General features: G+C 39.7%; 1 protein-coding gene across 1 annotated transcript in view; it reads right to left on the bottom strand.

Annotated features, from left to right (window-relative positions):
* Window positions 1-5,181: 5,181 nt before the first annotated feature.
* C8H1orf21 (chromosome 8 C1orf21 homolog) overlaps window positions 5,182-15,736 on the bottom strand; it is a 201,588-nt gene continuing 191,033 nt past the window's right edge. Inside the window, exon 6 of the mRNA XM_038414847.1 lies at window positions 5,182-5,949. Coding sequence (XP_038270775.1) covers window positions 5,911-5,949 — 39 coding nt within the window. The 3' untranslated portion in view covers window positions 5,182-5,910. The remainder of the gene's footprint in view (window positions 5,950-15,736) is intronic.

The following is a 15,736-nucleotide window of genomic DNA, read 5'->3' as shown; positions in this document are numbered from 1 at the left end:
GAAACTATCTTGTTAGCTCCTTTAATTGGCTGAGCAGTCAGTGAAGACCAATACGTGGATTCCTGATGCTCAGAGAGTGAAAAAGCTGATCTCACAATGCCCCTTAGAACTCACTGGCTTGGGCAATGAGTCTACATCCTAAAACCAGATTTTCTCCACATGGCAGTGCAAAGCTGCAACATTAAGGCTGGGCCAAAGTTTACCTTTCAATATACCTACATATATTGCACTAGAAACTGAGACAGAACACTGGCAGAAATGAAGATTGAGAAAGCCTCACAAGACAAGCACATCTCCGTGTCTCTATTTTTTCTCCCATGTAAGTGGCAAAGATATTAAAATAATATGTTAGGGTTGCCAACCCTCCAGGATTGTTCTGGAGTCTCCAAGAATTAAAGATTAACCTTGAATTAAAGATTATTTCATGTGATGAAACATCCAGGAATATGTCCAACCAAAATTGGCAACCCCAGTGCCAGATGTCCACAAAACAGAGCTGATCCAAGATTCCCTTCAATGACCAATTCAAGACAATACCCAAGATTAAGGTTTTACAAGTGTGATACTTTCCTGCCAGTCATGTACCTTTAGTTTAACATTCAGCGACACTCTGATTTCAAAGGTCAATTTATACGCACATTGTATTAGTGTTTACTTCACAAGGATGCTGGTTAAACCAAGACATGAGGATATTGCTGGAAGAAAATCTTTCACTTAAGAAGAAATACATACATAAAAATCCTGACTTGCAGCTTCTTGTCCATGTTCTCAGTGCAGCCCCAGGCAATTTATTTCTTCAGCTTCAATGTCATATTTGCTGTACAAAGCACAGTTCCACCTTGTACACACTGAAGAGTTGCTTCTGTTCTGGAGATGCAAATAAAAACCTATTTCCCAAAATTCTGCATGAGAGAAAAGGCTACAGGTGGGGGGTTGTTGCCATGTGAAGGCCTAAAGAGAGCTGGAAAAATGGAGCATAGCTTAGTCTCAAGAGATAGAGAGTACAACTTCAATGGTTAAATAAAAATAAAACCCTTTAATCAGCACTATAAAAAGAGGTCTGTGGTCAATGCAGCCCTCCCCTCCATGAGACATTCTCAGTAAGAAAGTGCTGCTTCCCCAAACCTCCCTTGGAGAGAGTTATCTGCTTGATGAGAAACCATCCCCAGCTGCAGTCTGCCTCATTCATTCAGTGACTGCCAACAGCTGGAGACCTTCTCTTGCCTAGGAAGAGAAATTTAACCCTTTCACTTCTCAGCACCTGATATCAAATATCTCCCTTCTAGACCTTTTGAAGGTTGAGCTTTGCCTTTGCCAAACTCTTCTCCACACCCAACACTCCCCTTTGTGTCTGAATAAAGTACAATAATGGTGAAATTCTCACCACAACCAAAGGGGGCTCTGAAAAGGACAAACCAGTCCCATCATTCCCTCCTGTTCTCTGTAGTCTCTGGCAGTATCCACTAGTGGCCCTCTGCCTTTGTGCTAACACTACTACACAGAGAACTCAGCATAGTTCTGCCAGGGGTTATGTAGTGAATACACTCCAATGGTGCCAGACTGTCTTTTCAGTGTCTCTTAATGCTCTTCAGAAGTTTGATATTTTATTTACCTAATGATCTAGAGTATAGAAATAAATGCCCTTATAAAAATGCTAATGGACTTTATGGTGACCAACCCAAACACTTATCATAGTGATACTGTTTTCTATTAATAGGTTATGAAATTCCTTCCCCATCCCACACATTGCACAAACCTGCAGGATGCCTGTGGGGTTATGGCCAGGATTTGGTCCTTAACGAAGATCAATTATGACAATTTATGTGAATATTTATCAGGGCTCTATGGGTGGAAAAGAAAATTCAAATGGTGCAGATTCAAACACAAAGCCCTTTAACTCAGGCTCTGTACAGAGAACCAGAATTTCACCCTAAGCTTCCAAGGTAAAGGCACTTTTTTAACAATACACTTTGACCTAGAATCACTTTCTTGATGCTTCTTGCATAACATGCCTTGAAAAACCCATTTAAAAATAATCAGCAGCACATATGGTGTGTACAGTTAAATTCCCCCTACCCCCAAATGTATTTGATCAGTGTAAAAGTATCTTTGAGGTACAAGTTGAGAAGAGATAAATTTTAAATCTACAGTAATCTGCTTATATTATTATAGACCTTTAGCAGAGGAGGACTGGCGCTATATGTTTAGATTTCTAGCAAAATTTGATAGCTCTTTGTCAAAGGAAATAAAATAAACCTGATTAAAAATATGATTTATCTGAAGAGCTTAACACTTCTGCTTTTGGTATCTGCTAGTTCTCCCTCTTACAAAAACCAATAAATAAATTAAATACTATTTTTCACCAATGGCAAAACAGAACAGGCATTTAGTTAAGTTAAGTTTAGTCACTCCTAGGCATTTTCAACTTAAAGGAGGTCCAGTTGTTCACTGCCCACTTTCCAGCATATTACTTCCAGCCAGCTTTATGCACTCTCCCCACTTGTTCTGCTGAAGTTCTCTCAGTACCTCACTGATCAAATCTTCAAGAAACATTCCAATGGAGTCTCCTCTTGCTTTGCCAAACAAAGCAGACAGCTTTCAGTGGTTCAGGTGTAGAGAGAAGGATGTCAAAACAGAACCTTAAATGTTCAGAAGCCATCTTATTTCTCAGAACTCTGTCTGACACTGGAGATTAGAAAAAGAGAGAAACAGCGTTTCTTTCCTTTTATGATGACTGCAGAACTCTGCTTTTTCATGTTGAAAAGAATAAGACAGCTAGTTAAATGACCCGGCAATAGCCAAAGTCAGAGCACAGAAAACTGTCAAGGAAAAATTCTCTTTTTTGCATGGTGCTGTCAATGATAAAATATTGCGATGGTCTAGGATTTGTTAACTAGATGTCAACAACAGGAATAATAAAATTCTCAACTCTATTCACATTTAAATACACAATAAAATTGGTAAAGTAACTATGAGTCTTGTTGATAATCCCTCCACACCCATTGGCACTCTGCTGCAGTCTTGAATTCCACAAAGAGCAACTGGCAGCTATTAATTTCCCTCCAAATTCTCTTCCCAACACTTCCTTCCCCAACCACCAATACAACCGCCCACCCAAGCATTTGTTGCTGTTGTCACTTGAAGGCAGCAATACGCAAGTCAGGTTATAATTTACACAAAGACTTAAAACACTAGCTGCTTAATAGTACAGTCACATTAGACACATGAGAAGGGTCAGGTATGTTTTTTCTTCCTTCATGAGACTTACAACAGTATACAACAGCAACCAACTTTGTTTTTAGCATTATAAACAACTATACATTTTTATTTACATTTAGTATTAGCATGCTGAAAGTAACTCCATACTGATGGAGGCTGATATATTTAAGGACCGCTGTACATGTGTTTTTCAACACAGAACTTGCATGGCAAGAAACATTCATCACATGGAAACTATTAACTATATTTGAAAAGAAAGGGCTCAATCCTGCAACCCTTCATAATTCTCTTGAAACCACTGAGATTTAACCTTGTAAGGATTGCTCCCATGAGTACGGCTTGCAAAACCAGGCCCGAGTTGTTTAAGGAATTAAAATGAGTGTTCCTGATGTGGATGGCTACCTTACTGAGAGATGACACCACTCATGAAATAAGTTCAGTATTACAGGGGCACAGTCACAGTGTAGGAGAACACAAACCAGTTTCTATCATACTTCAACTCCAGGAGAAACCAGGACAACCCTGATAAAAATGATGTGACACCTGGACCACAAATGAGAAAATGTAGCTTCTGGTCAGCTTGGGATATGCTATGCCACAAAATAAATAAGATTAAATTGTTAAAATCCGTTGATAAAACTGAATGAAGATCTGGGAAACTGGAATTCTCCTGCAATTTTCAGCCACAAGCAGATAAAAATCCATGCAATCTGGTAGAATCCCTGTCTGTTAGGGCAATTCCTGGAATCTTACCCTGAAAAATATTAGCTGCTTCTTGGTAACTTTGTGCTCTATCCTGTGAAGTACTGAGCACTCAACTCTGAGTACTACTGATAGCAGGTTAAGATGCCTTCAGCAGATGGCAGGATTTAGGACTTAAAAAAAAAAAGAAAAAAGTCAGATTGATATAGCAGTCTTGCTAAAGCCTCCTGACATATTACTCTTGCAGTAGACATCTAGAACCAGTCCTGTGTGAAGATGAAATGCAACAAGTATTAATATACTATGTTGACTATTCAAGAGTGCACATGTGGTGGAATAGGTGATTCTATCTCATTGCTTTTTATCTCTGCCCTCTAGTCAGAAAAAGGAAAAAGTCTGGGGGGGGGGGGAAATGAGGAAGTGGGGGAGGGGAAAATGAGGAAGGGGGGGTAAGGGAGGGAGAGAGAGAGCAGGGAAAAGTTTGAGGGTCACGTTGTACACCATTTAAGCAATAGTATAGCATCAATTGCTCCACTATGTCATAATTTCAAAACAGTACAAAGCCTTTTCATACTGATTGTTAACTCTGCCCTGAGCATCACTGCATTCTGTTGCTGGAGATCTCTTTAATCATTGCCCCTCCACAAATCCCAATACTCAGGGTTCATAACTTTAGACACGATTTTCCAGTGTGAATAGTTGAAAATAATGGCTCTTTAAGATGCCTCAAATTGGGCACCCAAAAATGGAAGCACCTAAAATCAGTAGTCATTGGAAAATCTTGTCTTGACTATATCTCAAAATCCACAGTATGTTCCACATATATAACATAACAAAACAGCACTGAAACAAACTTAATACAGAAACCTGTGTCCTGGTATCACATTGACAAAAACAGAATCTCTTCTTGGTATGGTCATCTTTTGCGGTTACACACTGCCATATAAAGATAAAGACAGGCACAGTTACCTAACTACTTTAAAAGAATAAATACAAAAGGTGTTTTTCCCCCCTTTAGGATTATTTTTACTCATGACAATTTGTTAAAAATATTACATCTGTCTGTAAGAAGATAATATCCTCCTTTGCATAATAAGGAAAAATAAACTCTACAGAACACACAACAGACATTCAAAATTGGCACATAGGTGCTTTAAAGTATTAGCATCTTGGAGTTGTAACTGTAGAGGGCTGCCTTTGCCTTCCCACGTCCCCCAGACTCATAAAGGGTGGAACTGTATGAATGTTAAAAGACAAGAATACATAAAAACAGTAAATGTTTATTTTCTTAGAAAAAAGGGATTCAAATGATTGTGATCACACTTCCATTTGCGTTCAGAAAAGCCAATACGGTAAGCTTAGTCCTTGATTAAGATACCTATTAAATGAAGCTTTTCCCCCTTTAAAATACAAATTTCTGCTCCTGCATCACTTCCACTATTTGTGTGATAACATGCTTTTAATGGACAATAATTTCTCAACTTCTTCCCAGTAGAGAAACAAAGCCTGTCATGGCAAAACACATCCCATTTCCAAAGGCTGAAATCATAGTAATACCAGTAATACTAAGCACTCCAGCCCATCTGTGGACTGACAAACAGCTTGAGGATTTCTTAGAAGCTTGAATGTTCAGTTATGGAAGTTTTGTATAACACTACCTCATCCGAAAGAAAATAGGCCAGCAACTTTAGTAAAATCAACAGCGTCTTTCAGATTAAATTTAAGGATTTCCTGCATACCTGGACACAGATAAGTGAAAAGTTGCAACAAGTTTTAACTAGCAGCAACAAACACAGTTCCATACGAGTTCTTAGCAATATTCCTTGTCTGTTGTTTTAAAAAACGCTGTAATTGAATGGAGCATACAACGTGGAAATGATCTTCTTTTGCTATGTAGTGCTGCTCACTCTAGAAGACTTCCAAAAGATTTTGACCGGGTTGTAATCTATTTACACAGTAGTATTCCTGTTTTGATTGGCAGAATTGGCACTATGTGATATCCTCCTCTTCTGAACAGTAATCACGACCCTTTAAAAAGAAACACACACACATAAATGAACTATTTGAGAGAGAGAGAATGAAAAGCAAATAAGCAATTGGAAACATTGGGTAAGATGACTGAGGTTTACAGGGAAGTACACACACCTTTCATCCACATATCACAGTGGATTCTATTAACTGATTTACAAAGATAGTTTACAGATAGATGCAGAAATGTAGATCCACCACTAGAATACAGCAACCTATGGAGTGCAAGGCAGCAGCCATTATAATAGTGTAAGAAAAATAAGACAACCATTTGGGAATAGAAAAATGAAGAGGAATACTTTATCTACTAAAAGGAACAAGGGATTTTTATATGAGCAAAATTCATCCATATTGAAATTAAACCAGGACAATGAGGCTAATACCCTAAAGCTTGTGAAAAGTTTCAGGGAATCTTTACCGACCAGGTGAGTTATATTTTATGTCTCATCTGAAATAGGAGACTTCCAGTAGTACAGTTCCCCTGCTCATCAAGGTTTGCTAGATCACTGATACTTGAGGGGATTCCGCTTAGTATCCTTATTAAACTCTTCAGTGTAACTAAAGGCCTGCTGAGCAACACAGACACTTTCCAAGTGGCCAAACTGCACTGCGTAGCAGAGACTGCCATTCTATCTCACCCGTATAAATACAGAAAGATTTATAAATGCTATAAAACAGTTCTAATGCCACAAAACTACTCTACATCAACAGCCAGACTGTGCCAGGCCCTGCATGGATGCACTGAGGATGCAAAGAGCCTCACTCAATCGGTGCCACCATGAAGGGGTTAGACACAATGTATTCCCCTTAGTGCAAGGTCTATGCAATGCAGTACCTCACCTCCACTAGTCTCTCCAAAGGGGCTGGACACGAAGGGACAAGGCCTCCTGTTCAAGGTACAGTGAATCCCAAAGCTCCTACTAGGACCGGGGTCCTCCATGCTACCTCTAAACACAAACCCCAAATGTCCATAGGCAGGATTAATCCTTGAAACATAGTCCAAGTATTAAAAGCCTATCTGCACTACTTCCTTCTGTTCCTATGTGCAGGCTACACTCAGCAAACACATGCACAAACACACAGGTAAAAAGTATTGGCTGAAGCATGTCAAAGAACTAGTTACTAGGGGCAAGGAAAAGGAGGAAACACAGAGGAAACTCATGTCTCTGGAGAAGTTTCGGGCAGGGAGGGCCCTGGCCAGAATAAAAGCCTGATAGTATTCTGAAAGCACAGAGGGCCAATTCAGCCCAACTGCAAATGGGTGAAACACCACTAGCTTGAATAGAATTGTGCCCACACTCCAGTGAAATTGGGCCAGTCTTGCCAGGTCTTTATGCTCAGGAAGAGAATTTTAAGATAAAATTGTTTAACAATTGCAAAGTACAGAATAAAGACAAATACCTGCTCAATAATTCGGGGGGGGAGGGGGAGTCTTCAAAGCCATCTTGTTTCATTTTCTGCCGCTGTTTAAAAGTTATTTGATGCACATGACACATGCACTGTACATTGGCTAGGAACAGAGGCTATAAAGTGGCTCTGGGTCTGCTGCTTTGAGCTGCCATGGGATAATGATGTCCACTTTGGTTTGGTGGCATATCTTTGCATCTGTCCTCCCACTCTAAACCCTAATGCCAGCAATGCCTTATTGTCAATGGCTGAAGATGGAAATTTGTGGTTTTTATTTGTAGATTAAAAAAGGATTAGCACTCAATAGGCATATATTTAGCCCCACCTTAATGGCCATCAGAAAAGCTAAAAAATTTGCTTGGTTTTAGGGGGAGGAGGGGATAGACAGAGCAACATATTACAGAAAGGCCAAAACCACCCAGTTACCTTTATTTCAGAGACCCTGACACAATTCCTAAACTCTTAACAAAACTATGTGATTAAGCACTGATGAAGAAGTACTTGTCAATATGGGCCGACATACTGTATAGCTGTGAAAATCAGTCTCAAAGAATAATAACTGAGGCCCAAGATATTTCCTGCTGATTAGAGACTAGGAGACTTGATAACCCAAAGTGGAAACACTAGCTGGTCATTTATTCCATGGGAAATGTTCTGCCCTGAGCATCATTATTACCGTTAGAGGCTATTGTAGAAGAAAAACATTTAATGTTAACTAGCATCTCCCCTCATCCTCCTTCCATTTTTCTTTGTTTCCATTATATTTTTCAAAATGAAGCAGAAAGATGGAAGGAAAATGTTTTTGAAGACATACACAGAATAAATCTTAGCAGTGTTATGGACATACATCCTCTTCATCCCAATCCTTGAATTTAAATTGAAGTTGGGGTACTGTCATCAGCCATTTTGTTTACTTATCTGCTTCCCTGCATAAAGGATTGCTCACTTCTGTGCCTAAAAGATGGGGCAGTTCCCATGTTTGCTTCCCATTGACCATTTTAAAGTAATTATTGCCTGGTGTGGCAGTCGGCTCAGATGCCTGATCTACTTTGAAAGCATTCTGTCAGCTTTCTGATTCCAATTAGCTTGCGTAGGCAGCAACAGCACTTGAAAGAGAAGGAGTGAAAGCGCTGGCTAAAATACCAGGGATACTTCCCACATTTTCCTGAAGTGTGATATGTAGATATTTTACACATGATCCCTTAAAGCAACTAGCAGGAGGAGAGACTTCATACTAATTGAATTACAAAGCGAAAACAAGGCCCTATTTGAATTAATATAAACAGCCATCTCAGCACTGCACTGCATTGTCACACCAGTGTTTTCACATTAAAAAGCTTCAAAGCGCAATATGGATTCATTTCTCAGTTTAACTTCAAATGGAGCAGTGAGGAGGAATGGCCTTGAACAGACCCACGAGCTCTCAAGAAGAGGGCGCAGACTAGTTTGAAGACAAGCAGTTTTATTTACTTAAGTTTGTAATAGGCTCCCTACCCCTCCCCATATCTTTAGGGTGGGATAAAATTGAATTATTTGTAATAAAGGTTTCCACTAAAGACAAACCAGTTTCTAGTTTTCACACAAGTTAGAAGGTACAGTTACAGACTACTTTTTAACCCAGTACTAGACTGAAAACTGCCTGGTCTGTGCCAATATTTTAGCTCAAGTGCACGAACTTGAGTTAACACCACACTTTTTTTCCCTAATGAAGAAACAGCCTAAGACTAAGGCTAGGTCTCTGCTATAGAATTCTGTTGGTCGGGGTGTGAAGAGCTGAGATCCCTGACCAATTAGGCTGGGGTGGCAGCAGTGTAGATGCTGCAGTTGTATTGGTAACTTGTTTTGCTTGAGGGGGCTGGAATAAGACACACCAGCAAAAGCATGGTTTTGCCAGCATAAGATGTATCCACACGAGGAGTGCTTTGCTGATATAGTATACCGGTATAGCTACACCGTTATAACGAGCTCTCCAAGGATAGACATGGCTTAAGGCAATTCAAATATGACTCTTTGCTTGTACAAACTACATAGGGCTCAGCCCTGCAAGGCACTGAGCACTCTGTTGCAGATGCAGTAAAACACTTCCGCACATGCTTAACTTTAAGCAAGTGAGTGGTCCCACTTAACTCAATGGTATTACTCATGTTAAAATTTAGCACGTGCTTAAGTACATTTACAAGTGTGTAAGCAGTCCTAATGGGCCTAGAAAGGAGCCACTATGCTCAGTGCTTTGGAAAGATCAAGTCCACAGTCAAATAGTTACTTGTTACATTTAAAATGAAAAACTACAGATATATCAGGGTGGGGGGGTGGGGTGGGGGAAAGAAGAGGCGACTCTTCCTTGAAGCTGGTGTGTGTGACAGCCACCCTTCATTCAGGACAAATGCAAGAAGCAGTTATGCTCCTTTTGGAGTAAGATAGATGAAACACTAAGAGCCACCACCCAAAGTGCCAGGCCACATGGAAGGTTGGTCAGGAGTTGAGCTATACAGGCAGAGGGATTTCACTAGTGTCCGAATGCAAATACAGAGAGCTAGGTATTGTTTGATGGAGGTGTGTGTGATTGTGAGAGAAGCTGACACAAAGATCACAGAAGCAGCCAGAGATGATAACAGAAAGCCAAGAGCAGCCAGAGAAGCACCTGCAGTGTTACCCTGGGAGAAAGCTAAGGATATATCTACACAGCAAAGGAAGGTGTGATTATAGCACAGGTGGGCTTGCTGCCTGACTATATACCCATGGTCTCCAGCAAGCTTGTACTCAGGTGACTAGCCTGCACTGCCTACCCACACTACAATCACACCTTCATTTGCTGTGTAGAAATAGACTGACACAGAGTTTTCTGGTCTGAATGTTGGCTAGAAAAAGAGGCTTGGAATAGTTTCCTGACATAATATCTCCTGCTGTTCGATTCCTACTGTACTCAGGGAAACAGAACTTTGTGTGCATTATTTGTAAATAAACAGGATGAAATCCATCTCTCTTTCCAACGGGAACAACCCACAGGACCCTGAATATTGGCTAACTGCTTGGGTCAAAAGGGGTAACATTCTTATAAATATGACAGCCAGTTCAATATAATACGCAGAAGTTTTAAAATGCTCCCACTAAAGGTTATAAAGATCAAGTAAAATATAAGAGGAGGGAAAAATAGTCCAGGTAATTTCCAGTATACACCACTTTTTTGGCCTCTCATTTCTTATTTTTGTAGGATTACCTGCACTGCAAAAATACTTTAATACAAGTCTGTGAGTGTACGGGGAAAAAAAAGATGGCATGCAGCTCTCTTCAACTGCTCACATGCAGGGGGTAATAAAAAGTTAGTAGCTGGGTTCCCCTTCCCCCCATTTTGCTGCATCTTGAAACTGCAAGTATTCTGTATGTTTTATGATATCCTTTATACACAAAAAAACTTCATTCTGTTGTTCTAGATGACAGACTGATAAACTCTCATGGCAGGAATACTGAAGCCTTCCCAGTTAAATGGCTTTTTGTGCAGCTGACAGAGTACTACACAGAAAAAAAAAAAGGGGGTTTCTAAGGAGACACTGCTTCCACTATCACTCCAAAGTTTGGCACCAGATCTTTTAGCTGGAACCCAAAGCAAATAAAGGGGAAGGAGGAAGAGGACTGCTGGCCTGATGGGGTGAAATGAATTGCACCAAACAGTCCTTTCTTCTGCTATCACTAAAAGGGCTGGCTCTACACAGTGGCCTCTTTCAGAATAGATCCCAAAGCTGGGAAACATTAAAGTGGTTCTTACAGTGGGAACTCTTTTCATCAACCTGCTTTTGTTTACAGTGTTCATGAAAGGGTGGGAAGAAAATGCTAAGAGGAGGCACAAAATAAATGTACACTGAGTTAATTTTTTCATTTCTTATTCTTGTAAGGTAAATCAGTGGATGCATTAAGAGCAATCCACTTTACTAATGAGATTTAGTCTAAAACTCCTGCACTCGCATATGTTTCAGTTAGCAAATTCCTTATTTCTAATGGCACGCTTTACACACCCTACAAGAGGCTGTTTCGTGTTGCCGATTGGGTCTCATGCCCACAGTTTTACTAATGAGATCTACTGAGTCATTACCATAGAATGACTGTTTGGTGGTCTATGCCAATGGAAGCTGATGGTCTTAAATCCAATTCCCAATGCAAAGGTATAAACATCAAAAAACACTGTTGAGAACAGTTCCATTGTGGGCAGTCTTCAGCAGAAAAGACAAAGATTGAATTCTTAGAGAGACCTAGCTTCCCTCAAATCCCAGAGGTGATCCCTCTAGATTGGGGTGAAGCACATTGCTGTAGCACTGTGCAGAAGTCTGCCTTGTAAGTGTGTTTTGTGGAGAGAGGTCTTCAACTCTGTCTTCAAGGGCTGTCAATCTGGCATTTCTTAAGAGCAACACAGTCACTTATAAAATATTTATTTAAGTGGAAAGGGAACAAAAGATTCATATGCATAAATAAATGTGTGTGTTCAGAAGATATTAAAAGATTCAAGAACAGGATGTTAACTCCTTTTGGAGCAGGGCCGAAGTCAAGTGGCAACAGAAAATGTGTCATTATTTAATCAGTTATATACCAAAATGAGGGAACAAAGGCTTTAAAAATATTGTGGAACTTTAAAATCCTCTACTGCTTCTCTCTAGAATATTAGGTCTTCAATGAAAAAGTCAGCTCTAGAAATTGTTTACGCTCTAAGTTTTCTGAACGAGAGTAGTTACACTGATATAACAAATGTGTAGTGTAGGTATCTCACACTGGTATAAGAAGTGATTTGCCCTAGTCTGCAGTAGGGTTTTATATTGATGAAACTACAATTGGTGAAAAAATCCCTAGCACAGACCAGACATTAGTTGTTAGGTATGTAATTATATCTCATAGCATTGATGTTTTTGCTCTAGGAGGATGTGCCTACGGATTGAGATAGAAACAATAATTTATAAATAAAATATTGACTATAATGAAAATAATTTGGTTTCTCATTTTAATACTATGCTTCATACTTGTGATGACAGGGTAAAGCAATCATTTTTCAGAATCTGGTTAAAATAGTAATGCTTGATGGCCATTTGTCAGGATTTTTCTTTTGCCACCAAACACTTTAATTAGGGCAATTTGGCATATATTCCACTTCCCACTTCAGATCCTTTTTAAAATCATCATTATGAGTATATAATAATTGCACTGTGGTAGCACCTATGAACCCCAGATAGGGATCAGGGCGCCATTGTAGTAGAAGCACATGCACATCCATAATAAGAAGATAGTCCCTGTTCCAAAAAATTTGCAATCTAAAGCCCCAAGCCTGCAAAGACTTACGGCACATGGTTAATTTTGTACTGTGACTAGTCCTACTGGAGATAAAGGGATTACTCATTAAAGATAAATACGTGTCCTAAAACCTTTGTAGGAGCAGGACCCAAGTAAATTTTGGGTTTCTCTTTCCTGTTCAGTTATACGCTGGATTATGGGGGAGCACAGATTGGAATATTTTTTAAGCAGGATATGAAAATTCTTTTCATCACCAGCTCTGAGTGATCTTGATTACCATGTTGTGCTTCACAGCAATTCTTTGTTAATTCAAATACAATTTTGCTCCTTCCATTGCTCTATCACATGCATTTTTACAACCCTGATTCATCTCAGAATAGCATGAGCTGAGGTACCTGCTTCATTATTCTGAGCAACACTTGAGGATGCTGCATCAAAATTATTCTGCATCAAAATTGTGTGTTTGTACAGGGAGTCTCTGCCTCCTACAAGAATATATCTCTATTTTCCTTGGAGGTTTTACAGTGGGTGCCATTTAAAAAATGGCCATTTAACATCCTCAGCAATAACACAATGTTGCAGTCAATGCCCATTTCTGTGACAATTTTGAGATCATTTAAATTTCATCCCCAACTCCTCTTCAGGCATATGTTTAAAATTGCTCTGGTTGATTCTGCTGTATTCTCTCTCTAACAAAATGAATCATCTTCAGAAAAACCATCATCTGTCTATGATAACTCTGAGAATTGCTCTTCGTTTTATTCTCTTTTCTTTTGTTGCTTTCCCTATCGTGGATTTCTGAAGATAATATTTATGCCTTGATTTCTAAGGTCAACCTAATTACTTGTCCCTCTGACCCAATTCCCTCTAATATACTCCAGGGGTTCTTTCCTCAGGCTTAATTGATGCTATTATAAATTCTTCATTCTCCACTGGGAAGTTTTTATGTGATTTCAGGCATGCTTTGGTGAGCACTTTTAACAAGTGCTGTCACTGGATTAAGCTATTGTTAACTATCTGCCTTTCATTCTCTTTCACTTCTTTCCTTTGTTTTTGAATTTCTTGTATGTGTGTGTCATATTTTAAAGCCTGTGACTACGTTCACAGTAGTTCCATGCCAGCATAAAAATTTCATGAGACCGGGACTGCAGCTACTAGCAGCCAGTAGGAGTATTTCTAACCCAACCTCCTCTCAGGTCTTGCTTTTCTGCACCCACCGACTCCCTATTCCCCTTACATAAAGTAGCTAATGAGGAAGAACAGTATCCAATATTTGCATCAAGCCGGAACTGAAGCCACTATCTTGTGTACCTGCTCTACAGTGGTCCAACCAGCAGTACTACAGGGCTGAGCAAGTCCCCTGGCACTATTGCTTTCTCTAGATTTCTATGCTCACAGCAGGGAAAAGCATTGTCATGGAATCCTGAGAACTCTATTTACTAAATAGTTAAAATTAACTTCAACTGCATGAGCTGAGGGACTTTTTTCATTCTGCTACTCTACTAAAAAAGCACCATTAGAATTGCTTAATGATCTTGGCAGTTAAACTGTTTCCAATACTATGGATCATTCAACACTATTTCAGTGCTGATCATCCTGAAGTTTCCACATGGCTTAATGCTTATTAGATTTCCATTGTATATCTTTCATTTTTTTCTGAATCAAGAACCAAATTCTGGTGCCACTGAAGTTACTGGAAAAACTCCCATTGAACCTAGTGGGACCCAGGATGCAGCCACAATAAATGGCTCAGGCTTTTGATGGTATGCTCTAAATGTGTTGATATAACTCAGAATTCAATACTGGGTCCTTTGCTTTCTTCATTTAATATTTACTTATTCCTTGGGTGTTCTGAGTCAGATGGTTATCATCATCATAATTACACTGATATCCATTTCTATGATTCCTCTTCAGTCTTTTCTACCAAGGACAGATACTCAAAGAGAAATAACAGATGTCTCCATCTGGATGCCTCACAATGGTGGTTTTTTAAAAAAATTATATAGATACATATTTTACACTGAGCTCCAACAGACACTTTCGTTGTTGGGAATGACAGTCTGTGCTCTACCTTTGGGTCACATTTTGTGGAAGTTAATTCAGCTCTACTGTCCCAGTGCCAAGTATAGCTCTATTGTCCTAGTGTTCCCCCAGGATCTTGGGTATTGGTTTTTTGACACTGACTCTTCCCTCATTCCATCTTATACTGGTTCTCTAAGTTATCTCTCACTGCCATTTGTTTGACCTCAGGGATTGATAAATATTTCATATTTTCAGCTGTTAAAACATCAGTCCTTGCTCATGTAATTTCATGTTTGGATTGCAGCATTACTGTTTTAACCAGTCTTCCTGCTCATTCAGTTGTCCTCTTCTTTCTTCCCCCCAAGCAGTTTAAAATACATGTTTAACTTCCTCCATTCTTCATAATATTCACATTATAACATCTGGGTTATTTACTCAACAGCCTTAAGGGTTTACATTTAAGTTCAGAGGTATTATCTTATTTAAAATTATTCACTTTATAGGTTCAATTACCAGTCTTAGATAATGCCAATATCCATCCTTGTCTCCACTACAAATACAAGGGTGTCTGGGGACGCAGTTATGTCATGACTTAGTTTTGTAGTGGAGATGGAACTTTCACTGCATTTTGTAACAAGACTGACCGCCCTGCACTTTTAAGCGGGGGTGGGGAGGAGAGATTTGGCTGGCTGGCCAAATGAAGGGAATTGTGCGCTTTATGGCTGGGGGGAGGAGGGGGTGTCAGCTACTGCAAAAGGGTCAGCGTGGTGGCTGACTCATCCCCTGGGAATGAGAGGTTTAAAAGGGGCAGCCCTGTGCCTTAGCCCTCCCTTTTGCACAGAGCAGGCTAGAAAAGTGCCCAGATACATGGCTTGGAAAAGGACTTAAAAAGAGGTGTTCAGTAAAGGAGTGAAGGGGGGGGGCGTTTGGGGATTCCTATGATTGGGAGCCAACCCCCATTATTATAGCTCACCATAACCCTCCTACAGGCCAATCCCAGTGCCTCCTCCCAGTTCAATTTGGTGGCATGCTGGTCCACTTCAAACAAAGTCAAGTAATTCACTCAGTATTTTTCAAATCAGATTTA

This window comes from Dermochelys coriacea, chromosome 8 (assembly GCF_009764565.3).
Source record: "Dermochelys coriacea isolate rDerCor1 chromosome 8, rDerCor1.pri.v4, whole genome shotgun sequence".
NCBI classification, from domain to species: Eukaryota; Metazoa; Chordata; order Testudines; family Dermochelyidae; genus Dermochelys; species Dermochelys coriacea.
This window is presented reverse-complemented; position numbering and strand designations above follow the sequence as displayed.